Raw genomic sequence first — 15,487 nt, 5'->3', positions numbered from 1 at the left:
TAAAACAGGGAGACACTGGCTCTGGAATGGGAGTTGGGCTGGGCCTGTGAATCTAATCTGCAAGGCAGTTTTGCAGGAACCCACCTCAGGGGACTGTCCAGAGTCTTTCTGTTTGGAGTTTTCTGGGCCAGTGCCCACATGGCTTGGAGGCCAACTCTCCAAGGCCACAAGCTGCATTTTACCAAGCTGCTACTGCTGTCTTGATCCCTAGCCCTGCGGATCTCAACTTCCTACTGCAAGGCCACTGTTCTGGCTCCTGCTATATAGAAATTCTAGAACTGCACTTGTTATATGAACCACTGGCCCCATATGGCTACTACTGAACCCATAGCTGGCCTAAACTCAGGTGTGCACTAAGCCCAAATAACACACTGGATTTCAAAGACTTAGGATGGAAAATAAAGGTAAAATGTTTCATTGATTTTATTTTTACATGGATTACGCGTTGAAATGTTATTTTGGACAGGTTAGGTGAGGCAGACAGCTTCACACTGCTAGGATGAACTTCCAGACCAGGCACACTTATGGAGAAAGGGAATTTATTGAAGCTTCTCGATCCAGGGAGGTTCCACAATGGCAGAAATTGGCCCACTTCCAGAGGTCCCAGGCAGAGACAAAAGCCACCACCAAAAGCACACTCCAGGAACAATAGGCAGAATTCAGGCCCTTTGCATATCTATGCTGCAACTTCCAGATCTGCCCCCCAAAACCCTATGGCTGGACCCTAGGATCCACTCACAGAGACAAGAAGTTACAGGCTTGGGTAAAACTCCTGAATCTTATTGGGGAACATTCATTCAAACCACGACATTAGGATGAAGAAAATACATTATTCAACCCATTCTAGGTGGTGGAGAGATGCCACAATGATTAAAGGTGCTTGCTTGCAAACCCTGACCATCAGGATTCAATTACCCAGCACCCAGAAAAAGCCACCTGTAGGGCCAGACGTATTTCCAGCAGCAAGAAGACCCTGAACCAGACGTATTTGCATCAGCAAGAGAACCTGTCTCTCAAAGAAGGTGGAGAACAGACAACTCTAACCTCCACACACTCAACTGTGGCATGCATGGACCCATATACACACCTGTACATACATACATACATATATATGTTAAAATAAAAACAATCAGTTTTAGCCAGGTTTAGTGGTGTTTCAAATACCACCTCACAAATCAATCCCACCTATTTCTTTATTTCTTTTGACTTTTCAAAAATGTGGCTTTTAGAATTTTCTGGTTCTTCCCGCCGCCCCAGAGGTAGGGTTTCACCCTAGCCCAGGTTGACCTGGAATTCACTATGTAGTCTCAGGGTGGCCTCAAACTCATGATCCTCCTGCCTCAGCCTCCTAAGTCTTGGGGTGACAGCAATGTGCCACCACACCTAGGTCCCTTTGTTTTTTTTTTCACAATCTGTGTGACTTATATGCTCCTTCTAGAGGCTGTGCTGGTCTAGTCCACCACTCCACCATGTACATACATTTGCAGGGCACTGGGGCATCCCAGGGCCGTGGAAGGAGGAGTTGTGGCCCCCACACCCATCCAGCAGACCCGTTAGCCTGTGTGCATGGCGGGTAGCACTGCTAAGATGCTCTGTGTTCCTGGCACTGCTGGTCCAGGACTCCACACTGAACAGCAAGGCTTTTAGACCAGTGGCCTCAACCTCGACCATCTGGGAAACGTGTAAATCTTGCATAGCTAGGCTCCACCTCAGATCAGCTCAATCAGAACCACGCAGAAGGGGCCTGGCCAACAGCATGTTAAAAACTGTAGGTGCATTATTCCACAAAACAAACAAACAAAAACAAGAGGAGCTGGGCGTTGTGGCGCACCCCTTTAATCCCAGCACTCGGGAGGCAGAGGTAGGAGGATCGCCGTGAGTTTGAGGCCACCCTGAGACTATACAGTGAATTCCAGGTCAGCCTGGGTCAGAGTGAGACCCTACCTCGAAAAACCAAACAACAAAAACAAACAAACAAAATCAAAACAGCAGCAGCAACAACAACAACAACAACAAAACACTTTAGGTGCAAGGCCAGGGCAGTACCCGCATGGAAAACAGAAAGCTGCACCCATCACCTGGGAGCCTTGTTAGTCACGTGGTGCAGACTCTTCGGAAGTGGGGGAGCTCTAGCTGCACTTCTGATTCTAACACTGGAGGCTGCAGTTTACTTCTCCATAGACTACACTTGGAATACTGAGACTCTAGATTGCACCCATCTCTTTTCCTGGCTAGTGTCTTCCACTTTAGAGTGGGGACAGAGAAGAAAGCCAGGACCAGGACCAGCATTTTAGGGTCTCAGACAAATCTGATGGGGTCTAAGAAGTAACACAAAATTTCCGGTAACACGTGCACCTGCGCACTGCTGCAACTTCAAAGGAGCCCTCTGACATCACGCTGTCGTGTGTTTATGACACTTTCCAGCAGGTGGCAGGAGAGCGTCTAAGGCAGGACATTCAGAAGAGGCTAGACCAGGACGCACAAGCAGGGCTTCCACAGGCAGCGGTGACACAACTCACCCTCCCAGAACAGATGCAGCTGAGAAGAGCAACAACCATCTTGTCATGCAAGACATTCTTTTCTGGCTAGGTATGGTGGCACAAACATAATCAGCACTTGAGAGGCTAAGGCTGGAGGATTGCCCCAAGTTTGAAGCCAGTCAGACTGGTCTACATAGTGAGTTCCAGGCTGGCCAGGGGTTCAGTGGGAGACCCTGTCTCAAATAATATAACCCTCATCAAACTACAAATTAAATTATTTGAAAGAGGCAGAGAGAGTGTGTGTGGGGGGGGGGGGGGGCGGGGAGAGAATGGCCACGCCAGCACCTCTAGCCACTGCAAACGAACTCTAGACACCCACTTTCTGCATCTGGCTTATATGGGTACTGGGGAATTGAATCTGGGTCCTTTGGCTTTGCAGGCAAGTGCCTTAACCATTAAGCAATCTCTCCAGCTTTTTTTTTTTTTTAATTTTAATGAGAGAGAGAGAGAAAGAGAGAGAGTTGGAGCATGTGGTGGTTTGATTAAGGTGTCTTCCAGAAACTTAGGTGTTCTGAATGCTAGGTTCCCAGCTGATGGAGATTTGGGAATTAACGCCTCCTGGAGGCAGTGTTATTGTTGGGGGTGGGCTTATGGGTGTTATAGTCAGTGTTTAGCAAACTCTCTTGTTGTTATTGTCCACCTTAGTTGGCCAGGGGGTGATGTCCACCCTCTGCTCATGATGTTGTTTTCCCCATCAGGAAGCTTCCCCCTCAAGCCTGTAAGCCAAAATAAACCTTTTTTCCCCCCACAAGCTGCTCTTGGCCAGGTGATTTTTATCAGCAACACAAACCTGACTGCCACAGTGCGTCAGGGCCTCTAGCCACTGCAAGAGAACTCCAGACGTGTTCGTCACCTTGTGTGTATGTGTGACCTTGTGCACATGCATGACCTTGAGCAGCTGACTTACGTGGGTCCTAAAGAATTGAAACTGGGTCCTTAGGCTTCACAGGCAAGCACCTTAACCACTAAGCTCTCTCCAGCCCTCAAAATACATTCTTATTTGGCTCAGTTTAGAGGCATGTACCTGCGCCTCAACTCTTAGGAGGCTGAAGTAGGATTGCTGATTTTGAGGCCAGTCTGGTCTGCACGAGTTCCAGGCCCTCCAGGCCACAGTGGGAGACCCTGACTAAAATAAATAAATAAATACACCCTCTGCACATGTATACGTATATGCATGTGCGTGCACATAGACACAACCACATTCAGTTTTGGTTGAGATCAGAGGTGTGCTTCTGTAACCCCAACAGTGGGGAGCTGAGGCAAAAGGACTCTTGAGTCTTGCTATGTAGCTCAGGCTAGTCTGGAACCTACAAAGTTGCTCAGGCTGGCCTCCAATTCATGACACTCTTCCTGCCTTAGCCTCCTGAGGGCCAGGATTCTAGGACTGAGCCACCACACATGGCAAAACAATTTTAGTTTTTTTTGTTTTTCAAGGTAGGGTTTCAGTCTAGCCCAGGCTGACCTGTAATTCACTCTGTCAGTCTCAGGTTGCCCTTGAACTGACAGTGATCCTCCTACCTCTGCCTCCTGAATGCTGGAATTAAAGGTGTATGCTACCACACCCAGCCAATTTCTTAAAAACCTTTTCAAAATTTTTATTTATTTGAGAGAAAGAGAGAGAAGGAGGGAGGGAGGGAGGGAAGGAGGGAGGGAGAGAATAGGCACACCAGGGCCTCCAGCCACTGCAAACGAACTCCAGATGTATGGTTACCTAGTACATGTGGTTTACATGGGTCCTAGGGGAATCGAACCTTTTAGGCTTCACAAACAAGTGCCTTAACCACTAAGCTATCTCTTCAGTCCTAAAACCTTTTGGGCAACTTCCATACATAGACATATACCATGATCATAATCCCCTCATCCTCCTTTTTCCTCCTCCCAAATCCCTCCTCCACTGAATTCCTTCTTTCCAACTAGTCTCTTATATTTTGATGCCATCATTTGTTTTCCTTCCACAATGCAGGTCTTGTGTACGTAGCTTTGGCCACTGTGAGGTCACAAATACCAAGGCCACTCTGCTTCTGGAAGACAGTATTGTAAGCACTCTTTCCCTTCATTTGACTCTGACATTCTTCCCACCACAAAACAGTTTTTTTCTTTTTCAAAAATTTTAGAGGTAGGGTCTTGCTCTAGCCCAGGCTGACTGGGAATTTACTATGTAGTCTCAGGGTGGCCTCGAACTCACTCTGCACACCATGCCTGGCCTGGTAGTACTTTTAAGCTATAGCACTAATAAATGCACATGTCTTGGTGAGCCGTGGAATCTTTGGCATGCTTTGCAGTCATTGCTTCCATCTAGTTCTAGAACCTATCACCCCAAAGGAACCACTACACCTACTAGGTCACTCCACCCCCTGCCTTTCCCCTGACAAACACGAATAGGCTTTCTGTCTCTGGTGTTTTATAAATTACACAGTATATGGTCTTTTGTGTATGGCTTCCTTCAGTCAGCGTAATGCTTTGTTGAGACGTATTTGTGTTGCGGAATGCACCACAGTACTTTGTTCTTTTTATGATCTAGCAACATCCCACCATCTTTACAGTACACAGCTATCTGCTTATTGGTTGGTGGACATTTGTTTGGGTTTATTTTTTCACAGTACTGGTGATTGAACCTAGGACCTCACGCACAGTAGATGAGCACTCTATCACTGATGGCCAGTGTGGGTTCTGGGACCTTGGGGACCCCATTGCCCAAACCAGCAGCGGACACCCACCAGGAGTGTCAGAAATGCACTCACAGGCCCATCAGACCTGTGGGACCAGGACCTGTTCACAAGCCCTTTGGGCTGCTGAAGGTGCTGAGGTGGGGCATGCTGAGGCCATTTGAGGAAGAGTGGTGGCTTTGACCTATGGTGAAGGCTTCCACGAAGCCAGCAGGAGTGAGTGCCTTTGTTCCCCTGGAAGACTACAGACATTTTATTTCTGGTTGTTACAATGAAGGGGGAGGGCTAGGAGAGGGGATGTTATGGCACTCTCATGCCTATCTCTGAGAACATGTGGTGACCAGGACAACAAAGGCCCCCCACATTCACACACTGGTCCCAAGGCCTTTGGCAGCACCGTAGGGCCGCAGGAGTTTCCTGGCCCTGCCTGAAGCCTTTAGCTTTGGGTCTGGGCCCTGCGTCCCCCCACCTTCCATCCCCCAAACCACACGGTAAGGCCAGACACTGATGAGTCACTTACAGTTTATTTTTGCCTGAAAGTATTTCACATCTCTTTGTACACAGCTACGTGACAGTATTATTAACCATCAGGAAAAGCAACAGTGCGGGGGGGAAAGGCGGCATGTCTTGGTTCTTCTTCTTTGTCTTCTTTTTTTTGTTGTTTTATTTTTTAAAATTTTTAAATTTTTATTTTATTTATTTATTTTTTTGCTTTTGCTTCTTCCTGCACCAGAGTGCTATGAAGTACAGAACCGAGGTGGGGGAGGGAAGAAAGCAAACAACAGTAAACAGAAAACGAAACACAGGACAGAGCGCACTCCACACGCACACAGGCACACACACAAAATGAAACCTGGCACGTCAAGTGAATTAAGACTGAAACCCAATTTCTTTTTTTTTCCTTTTTTAAAAAAATGAGGGCATCGTAGGGGGGTAATAAAGTCTACCTAGCAAAGTATAAAACGACAAAAGCATGGTTTCCATTGAATAAGATTAAATAGATATAAAACAATTACATTGACTGGGTTCGGTTTAGAGGTGCCAGAGGGGGTGGGCAATATTTGTGCTAAATCAAGAGAAAAAAGGGGCTGGGGCTGAGAAGGGGACCCCAAATAAACTGTCAAGGGGCTGTTCTGTACAGTGAGGGTTTGGTAAGAAAAAAGCTGTTTGTAAAAAGAAACGAGGTTGGTCTGTCTGGAATTGGAATGGGTGAGGAGGGGACATGGTCTGCTACGGTTATCACATTGGTGGGGTGGGCTGGTGGGTGGGGCTGGCAGGGTGACATCTCTCCTCTCCCAAGAGACCATGCAAGGAGGTGGGCATGCATGAGGGGATCTCAGGGTGGGGGTGGGCACACAAGGGCGGGGTTGCAAATCTCAGATGAGAAAAGGGACAAGCTAAGGACTGTGTTAGGAGCTGGGAGGGGTGGCTCTCTTATGGGAGTGGATGGGGAAGGTCACTACCCTTCCAAATCTGTAAAAGGGGGTGAGGGGAGGAGCAGGCTACCCATTTCTTTCCTCCTCCCACCAGCCTGACCCCCACCCCCGAGGAAGCTGGAGATAGAAATCAGAAATATGGAGCAGCAGGTGGGTGGACGGACAGACGGATGGGAAAGCACTAGCATAGAGTCCATTAAGAAAAAAAGCAATTAATTTTCTGAGGGCCTTTTTTTTTTGTCTTTTGTTTTTGTCTGTTTCCTTTAAAAAAATAACACTACCACTAACCCGACAGCTGACTGGTCCATACAGTACTACACACCAGGGGGTGGACAGGAGGGTCGGTGGGTCAGACTTCATAAATAAGAGCGGGTCCCAGACCCGCAATTTGTCAACGTTTCTTAAATAGGCGCGTTATTTAAATCTATGTACAACAAGAACCACTTTGCATAGCAATGGTGAGGGCACAGGACGGTGGGGTGACATGACTGGGTCTTCTTGTCCCAATGGCAGGGGACGAGATCGCTGGCCTCGGCGCCTCCAGGAAAGAAGTATCCATATGCCGCCGAGTCAGTGGCATCGGGTGTACGAAGTCCCCACACGGCATCACACACAGAGGCAAAGAAAATCCACAAAGGGTCCCCACCCGCCCCTCCCCCACCCGCCCAACCCACTGATGCTCCTCTTGTTGCCACAAAGTCCACTTTAGACCAGGTCAAAGGTGCCGATTATGAAGCTCTAAGAATTAGGCGGGGGCAGGGTGTGCTGTGGACCCCACCCCTCCCTCCCTCCGCCCCAAGACTCCCCCATCTATCCCTCAGCCAGGTGCCAGGGTGACCCCAGGACCCGCTGTTCTACGGCTATTAGTCAAGAGTCATTTTGTCACAATGTCATTCTGTGGACGCAAGGGGCTTCACCAGGCTTCTGTGTAGCGGACATCCACCTCTTTCAAGTTGGGAAGCTTGGCCTGTGGGTGGCAAGAAGGGACCTGGTCACACATCAGCCATTCCCTTCTTGAAGTGTGCTGTGCCCAGCCCAACCTGCATGTGGCTGGGGGTCCCCACCATCCGCTGTCTACTCTGAGAATGTGGGCTCTCAGGGCTCTATGAGGGCTGGGTGACTTTAGGTAGGACACAAGGCTGGTGGCCTGAGAGATATTAGGTAGAGGCTAGAGAAACCAGGCAGAGGTGGGTGTTTTGGTGTCCATATTGCAAGTAGGTTTTTGGTTCGCTGGCTTGGCAGGCATAAAGGCTGGGCTTTAAAGACATCTAGCTGCTTGCTGGCTATGTGACCCTTGACCAGACACCCAACTTCCTGGGACCTGTGTTTCAACATGTGCAGAAAGCCCTCAGTACCATGTGCTAGGTGGGTGAAGGGGATTGAGCAGACTTGAGTGGGCCAACTTGGCCTCTTTCCCTGGGCTCTTCCCAGATCTTTGACTAGGATGTGGTTTTGGTGAGGGGCTAGGGGTGGGCAGGGTCTTAGACTGACCTCAAACTTGCTGTGTAGATGAACTTGAATCTAAACTTCCACTGTAGGTGTGCAGTACACCTGGTTAATGTGGAGCTAGGGGTCAAACCCAGAGCAGGTTAGGCAAGCACTCTAGGCAAGCACTCTAGCGACTGAGCTGTGGCTTCTCAGCACTGTTCCTGCTGCCAGCTCGCTTCTTAACAGCTGGCCTTCCACCTTCACTATGCAGACATGTGCCTCCTAAATGGCCTCCTGACCTCCAGCCTTTCCACCTTCTCCTGCACCCCAGTTGGATCCAATGCACTTAAACACATGTGCATGTGTACACCCCCCTCCACATAAACACTTTAGGGTGCTCTGCAACTGTGCACCTGCCTCTCCTCTGGACCCCACTCCACTGACTGGCCTCTCATTGCTGGCCCCTTGCCTACAGGGACTGTGTGATCTTTTGGGTCAGTGTCATGGCAGCTACTGTTTGGTGTCCCTGTTCTTTGCCTGGGTCTGGTCTGCAGAGTGGGTGGTAGGGCCTCAGAGGATCCCAGGACATGGGGTGTCATCTGTGGCTCTGAGACCTGAGGCAGCGGGTACTGAAGGCCCAGCCCACCTCCCAGACAAGGCATTAATTCTTAAGGATGGATGGGAAGTCCTGCCACTCTTGGGACTTCCTCCTTTCCTTGCCTCAACTGCAGTAGGCCAGGCCCCTAGACAACCTCTCCCCACCCCAGCAACAAAAAACAGCCTCCCTGCTTCTACTCTGGCTGCTACTTCAAGTCTATCCTTTAACCTTTATCCTTTATCCTTTATCCTGCTAAGAGCCTCTAGAGTTATTCTATGAGCTTGGAATCTGTGACCCTCCAGGACTTTTTCCACCCAGCCAACCCATTCTCATTCCCTTTCCTTGGTGTACTTGCTCCAGCCAGAGCCTGCCTTCCTTTTCTGCCTCAGGACCTTTGCACTTACTCTTCCTCTTTCTCACTGGGGCATCCTTAGCTTTCTATCCTTTGAGACTAAGCATGGGTTACCTCTTCTTGGACCTGCTATTGTGGCCCCATGCCACTCAGGTCCCTGCTGTCTAGTCTGTCAACTCCAGCTGGCCTCCTCCTTGTAACTCCTTTCCACCTGGCCTAGTTCTCTACCTTTAGGTGCTAGCACACCAGCCCCTGAGCCAGGGAAGCAGTTCCCAGGGTGTTCAGGAGGGAGCCAGTAGGAGGCCTCACCTTCAGATCCTCGTACGTGTCGGCCGAGAGCTTGGTGCTGTTCATGTTTAAACTGCAGAGGCTCTTCATGGCTGGACAAGGACAGACAGACATAAAGTGAGCCCGCACGAGGAAGGGTGCTAAGTGAGCTGTAGGCCACCCTGAAGCCCGGATGGGTGAGGAAGGCTACAAGGATGGTGTGCTCACAGCCAGTATGGCTGCTGAGTAGAGTCCATTCAGCTTGTGCTGGTCCAAGCTGGGTCTCTTCTTGTTCCCTGTGTTCTAACTCTCCCTTGCCACTAGGTTTGGTTTTGCCTCTGGACCCTGGAAACTATCTAATGTGGCATGCTCAGATCTGACTTCTAGTTTCTTGAAAGCAAACCTCAAGCTGGGATTCATGTCTGAGCAACACAGGTGCTTGCTGGAGACACATATCTAATCACCTGCTCTGAGACCTTGAGGGGCTGGGTCAGCCCAGGATTCTGCAGTGCTCAGCAGGATCCCACCCGCACTACTGCACGGAGCACCCTTGCAGAGATCAGGCTCTGAACTTCCCTGCCACTCTTTTCCCAAAGCCCCACCAGTCAGAACTGACTGACGGGCTTGCCAGGCCCCTGCCCCTTCCTGTGATACATGGTCAAAGCATCCTTGGACAACTCCTGGAGGCATCCTTTCAGACAAGCCACGGGGCCTCTTGTCTAAAAATGGGGAAGACAGGCACATGCGGATTCCCAAGCTCAACACCCCTAAGACCAGAGCTGGGCAGTTGGGATGGGGCCTAAGAACCAGCACCTGGGCTTCCGGTCACAGTACAGGTGCATTTCTGAGACATTCTGAATGTTCGGAGACACAGTGATAGTGGTCTCCACAGCACTTTCCCTGCATGTCTCTCAGTGACTTGTTGAAGGGGATGGACTAGCCTTGCTCGCTTTGATTTTTCCTCGGGAATTCAGTTCCCCAAGGGCAGAGACAGCCCTCAGCTTTGCTCTTAGCACCTGGCCCGGCAGCACACAGCAAGTCTGTCTGCCACAGTGTATTCAATGAATGAGTACACCTTTCCTATGGTGCACTTTGGGGTGCACCACTTGGACCTGACCCACCTGATGTGGCCCCATACTCACAACTGAGGGCCAGCAGGCCGGCGTCGGTGACTGGGGTCTCACACAGGTTCAGCACCTGGAGCATGGTGAGGTGTTCCGACAGGAGCCGTAGGCCAGCATCTCCAAACTGTGGATATCATACACAGGATTTCAGCCTCTCCAGGCCCAGGGAAGGGGACCCCAAGGCTAGGGCCAGGTGGGAGGTGGTGAGAACTAGCTATGAGGCCATAGTTCTCCAAGCCCAGGGGCCAGCTGCTCTTCCTCCCTCCAAAGTATCCCATGTCCCTGATGCTGTTGGGGATGTGGGCAGGGCAAGGGACTCCCTGAGTCTCTGAACTCCGAGGTCCTTGAGCTCTGCAGTGATGCATAGGTGACCTTTTCCCACTGGGGACTTCACTGCTAAGGAAAGGTGAAGGCAGAGCCTGCATTCCTGGGATGAAAAGCGTCCATATGAACCTATATGCATAGCATGTGGCTAGCGGTACCAAGCCAGGGCTCAGCAAGCCCCCACAGAATGCTTCAGAGCCACGTTGTGCACTCCTTAAACTTCTGCATGCCGGGGAGGGGGGCAGGTGAGTGGATGGGTGCTAAGCTCCAGGGTAGTGAGTGGGTGGGTGAGCCCATAGGGTCTGGGCAGAGACCATTCAGGGTGTGGTGACAGACAGGGCAGAGAGGAGGGCATGGGCAGAGCAGCACCTGCGTGGACCACAGGTTGAGCTGCTTGAGGGAAGGCAGTTTGATGAGGTGCTCGGCGCAGGCACTGGTGACATTGGTGAAGGCCAAGCTGAGGTTCTCCAGGTTTCCGAAGGAGCCAGAACTCAGCAGGCGGGCCAGGTCCGCGTCCTGCAGGGGTGGCACAGTGCTCAGGGTGGGCCTTAGCTCCTATCCCATGGGACTCCTACCCTCTCCCCTCCACTGTGCCTGTAGCCAGCACTGCCCCTGGCCCCACAGCGGGCTGCACGACTCCAATAGCTGAGAGGCATCAGCTCTGCCTGCGTGCCTGGAGTGCTGGCCCTCAGTGTGATTCACTGTCTGAGTCAGGGCTGAGATGTGCCAAGGCCACACCACTCCCACAGCCAAGCATGTATGCACACGTGTGTGTGTCTGTGTGCACACGTCCAACTAGCAGCTCCTGCTCCTTTCTTATGTACGCACCTGGAAACCACACATGCTGTGTGCCCTGGACTAGGAACATATGCACTCTCGTGTGTGTGAATTATGAGTTTTAGTCAGCTGCCTTCCAACTATGCCTAAATTAAAGCTCACTCCCCAGCCTCCTTCGCAGCTAAGCATGGCCAGGAGCTACGTCTGGTCACTGAAGGTGCTCAAAGGGAAGAGCATATTCTTCCATCTTCCCCCTCGTCCTGATGGCTGCAGTTTGGGCTTCGTGGTCCGTGAGGGGGAAGTCATGTGTCGAGGAGAGTGAGTCAGCAGAACAGAAGTAAACAAGGTCACTGAAGACCTTGAAATGGCAATGAGAAGGGGTGAGAATCTCACAGGTTATGAAGGTAAAATGAACGAATGCTCTAGTCCAATGCTATTCGTTATTGTTACCACGGTTACTAGCAATCATTACCATCAATACATCTTTTGTCTTTGTGTAGTGTGGACGACTGAGTCTGGGTCCCTATAAATTATGCTGAGCTGCATATCTGACCACGGTGTCATCAACAAGATTTAGCGTAACTTTTTTTTTTTTTAATTTGGTTTTTTGAGGTAGGGTCCTGCTATACAGCCCAGGCTGACCTGGAATTCACACTGCAGTCTCAGGGTGGCCTTGAGCTCACACTGATCCTCCTACCTCTGCCTCCTAAGAGCTGGGATTAAAGGTATAAGTCACCACACCCACCTAGTATAACATTTTAATTGGTTTTCATTTCCCTTGCAGGCCACTTACTGTCTCGAAGAGCCACCCTGGCCCTTTGTGTCCTATGCTAGGCAATCTTGTTCCCCTCTCCATCCATCATTTCTCATCCCAGCAGTTGGAGGGCACACCTCCTTGCTCTCTCTGCCCAGCAGAGACATGAATTTACTCACCGTGGACTTGGAGGGCAGTGTTAGCCTGGTGGGCCCACCTTTCCTTTGCTGCAACAGAAAGCAGACCTGTTAAAATGGGCTTGCCTTGGCTCTGCTCTGCGACCCCCTCTGCTCCCACCTTTGGTGGTGATGGTGGCTGAAGGCAACGTGGAGGTCATCTGAGCATAAGCAGCTTGTGGGAGATGCGATCCCAAGGAACACGGGCAGAGGCAGAAGCACAGGCACCCAGACTAAGGGATGTGCCAACTGCTCAGCTCTCACCAGGGCAGCCAACACCAACTCCCAGTGGGGGCTCTGGGAAGTGACGGACAAGTCTCATTCTAGATGTTCCTCTTAGAAGAGCTAAGCTGTGAACACCCTCTGCCGGAAGCCTTGAGAGGGTCTGGTCTGATGTTGGGCATTTGTGTACATGGGCAGAGACAGCCTTCAGAAACGAGGTTTGAACATATCTGCCCTGTACCAAAGTGGAAGTGGGCTGCGTAACCTCGGACCATTCGCTTGACTTCCCTATGCCCATCTCAGATGGCATGGTAAGTGCAGGTGACAGTGGCAAGCGCTTCAGTCTGGAGAGGCGCAGTGGCGCCCCAGCAGCTGTGCGGTGGCGAGCACTCACCAGCTCCTTCAGCTCCCGCTGCCGGTCGCACAGCTGCTCGTACATGCGCTTGCCCACGTCTGTGCTCTCCAGCGTTGAGATGATCTGCAGTTGGGTGTCGTTGTTGTCGATGATGTTGTATTCCAGCATCAAACACAGGATCTGCAGGAGTCACAGGGGTATGTAAGGGCATGGCCTGTAGCTCCCCATGGCCCTATGCGGGGATCACAGATAAACCTTGCGTACTGAGCACCCTAAGGTCTCTCTTTCAAAACCAGAGCCTTGCTTGCCTCTGCATCCTGACTGGGCCATGCTGGGAACACCTGACCCAGTTGCCTACAGCATAGAGGAAGGGCCTTGCCCATGCTGCCACATACACAACAGGTCCTTGACAAATGTGTAGTTAACAAGGCCATGCCAGACCCTGAGGGCAGAGTGCCCCACACACTAGATCCTCCCTATCCCTGGCTTTAAGTACTAGTAAGCAGCAGCTTGCTAATGGGCCCTGGGAACACACCCATGAGATACCCACACTCTGTTCTTCTGCCTGCCCTGGCACTTTGGACAGCCATCCTGAGACATCTTCCTCAGGACTCCCCACCCGGGGCAGCTCGCCTGGCCCATCCCATCATGGGACCTGTGGTTTGCCTCCAGTTTCTCTGCTCACCCTCTCCCCAGCCTCCACACCCCAATCCCATCACAGGGGTCAAGGGAAAATGCCAACTCCCCACCAGTACTCTGGTTCCTAACAGGATTCTCTAAGAACATCCCATCACATCCTATGGCTCTCACCTCTAGGCTCACAATGTCCAGGCCACCCTGATCTCCAGTACACTTCTTCCTGTCTCAGGGCTTTGGCATGTTGTCCCCATGGTGCAGAGTGCTCTGCTCCAACACCCCCCTGGCCCACTTCTTGGTTTCAACCTTGCCCTAACACCCACCTCCAGGGAAACACAGGGTCTGCCAGTTCTTCCTGCTCCTCCCTATTTGCCCCTGTGAAGTGAAGCCTCATTCCCACACCCCCTGAGAAACGGGAAGCTGGGGGACTCTTCCAGAGAACGGTGCAGTGATCTGATGCTCCCTGACTTCAAAGACTGCTGAGAAATGACAGGGCTTCTACCTGGCTTCTCGTAAGATCTCTGCTCTGCTCTGGGGGACTTTGTACAATGACAGGGAAGTAGAAAGAGGAGCAACTAGAGGTGAAATGAGGGTCCTGGGCTCATGCTCTTGGCAACTGAGTGATGAATGTGGGGGTCACACATGAAGAAAGAGGCCAGAAGCCTAGTTATTCTCTAAGTCCTTGGGCCAGGGCAAGAAGCCTTACAGAGGACGTAGACTGCCTTTCCTGTGACTACTAACTCCTTGAGACCCCAAAGGCAAACTGCCTAGCCAAACCCAGCCGTGCCATGATCCATGAGGAAAACAAACTTGCATTATGTTTCTGTGCCCCACTTGTGGACAGTTGATATGCAGCAACAGATGATCAGAACAGAAACTTCCAGATGGCTCTGACCAATATGCTGTACCCCACTTGGAATGAACAAGCAGTTGGACAAAGGCAGGTACTCCCCTCAGAGTGCTGTAAGTGCCCCGCCTCCCCCAGGCTGCCTACCACTCCTGGTCAAGGGCACCTGGTTCCTCACCTCCGCCATGGTCTGGTTTCCCCTCAGTGCCAGGAGCATGCACGGGCCCAGCTTGTTTTCTGCCAGTGAGAGCAGGAACTTTTTGGTCTTGTAACACGAGCCCATGAGGATGTGCACCTGTGAAGCAAGAAGGCTCAGGTGAGGTTATGGGCAAAAGGAAACCAAAAGACAGTGGCCTGCCCTGCCTGTGCCAACAGCCAGGTTGCCAGAGACCACCGCAACCCTCCTTGGGGATGCAGAGAAGCTTCTCGAGACAGACAGCATCCGAGGACATTATGCTGAGTGACAAATCCTTGACTCTACTGCCATGGGGTCCGTGGCATAGGCATATTCAGAGAGTCCGGCAAGACAGCGGCTGCTGGGATTGTGCAAGGAGATAGAGAAGCAATGCTTAATGGACACGGGGGTGGAGAGATGTGAGTGCTTTGGTGATGAGGTGATGCTGAGGGCTGCACAATGTGTCTCTAATGCTTCTCAACCGTATGATGCAAAACTGCTAGTTCTTGTGTGTGTATGTGGCATGTGTGTGCATGTGTATCTATGTTCATATACACACACGTGCAAGTAGAATCTAGAGGTCAACATCAGAATGCTCCCCTCACTTGTGACCCACCTATGTTTGAGATGGTCTTTTGATGAACTTAGAGCTCAACAATTAAACTAGGATAGCTAGGCAGTGATCCCTAGGGATCCAACTATCTCTGCCTCAGCTTCTGTGCCACCATGCATGCCTGGCATTTCCTGGGGATCTGAACTCAGGTTCTCGTGCTTGCTCTGCAAGCACTTCACCCATTGAATTATTTCTCT

At 51.0% G+C, this 15,487-nt stretch overlaps 1 protein-coding gene across 2 annotated transcripts in view; it reads right to left on the bottom strand.

Moving 5' to 3' along the window:
• Positions 1-7,420: 7,420 nt before the first annotated feature.
• The window catches only part of LOC101595443 (c-Maf inducing protein), a 231,415-nt gene continuing 223,348 nt past the window's right edge, over positions 7,421-15,487 (bottom strand). For both annotated transcript variants that reach the window (XM_004659587.3, XM_045130070.1), the window contains 7 exons: positions 14,681-14,797; positions 13,059-13,199; positions 12,446-12,493; positions 11,105-11,251; positions 10,430-10,535; positions 9,330-9,400; positions 7,421-7,609 (listed from right to left, as the gene is read on the bottom strand). In XM_004659587.3, coding sequence (XP_004659644.1) covers positions 7,556-7,609; positions 9,330-9,400; positions 10,430-10,535; positions 11,105-11,251; positions 12,446-12,493; positions 13,059-13,199; positions 14,681-14,797 — 684 coding nt within the window. In that variant the 3' untranslated portion in view covers positions 7,421-7,555. The remainder of the gene's footprint in view (positions 7,610-9,329; positions 9,401-10,429; positions 10,536-11,104; positions 11,252-12,445; positions 12,494-13,058; positions 13,200-14,680; positions 14,798-15,487) is intronic.

Source organism: Jaculus jaculus, chromosome 1 (genome assembly GCF_020740685.1).
Source record: "Jaculus jaculus isolate mJacJac1 chromosome 1, mJacJac1.mat.Y.cur, whole genome shotgun sequence".
Lineage (NCBI taxonomy): Eukaryota > Metazoa > Chordata > Mammalia > Rodentia > Dipodidae > Jaculus > Jaculus jaculus.
Note: the sequence above shows the minus strand (reverse complement) of the source record. Positions and strands in the feature narration are given on the sequence as shown.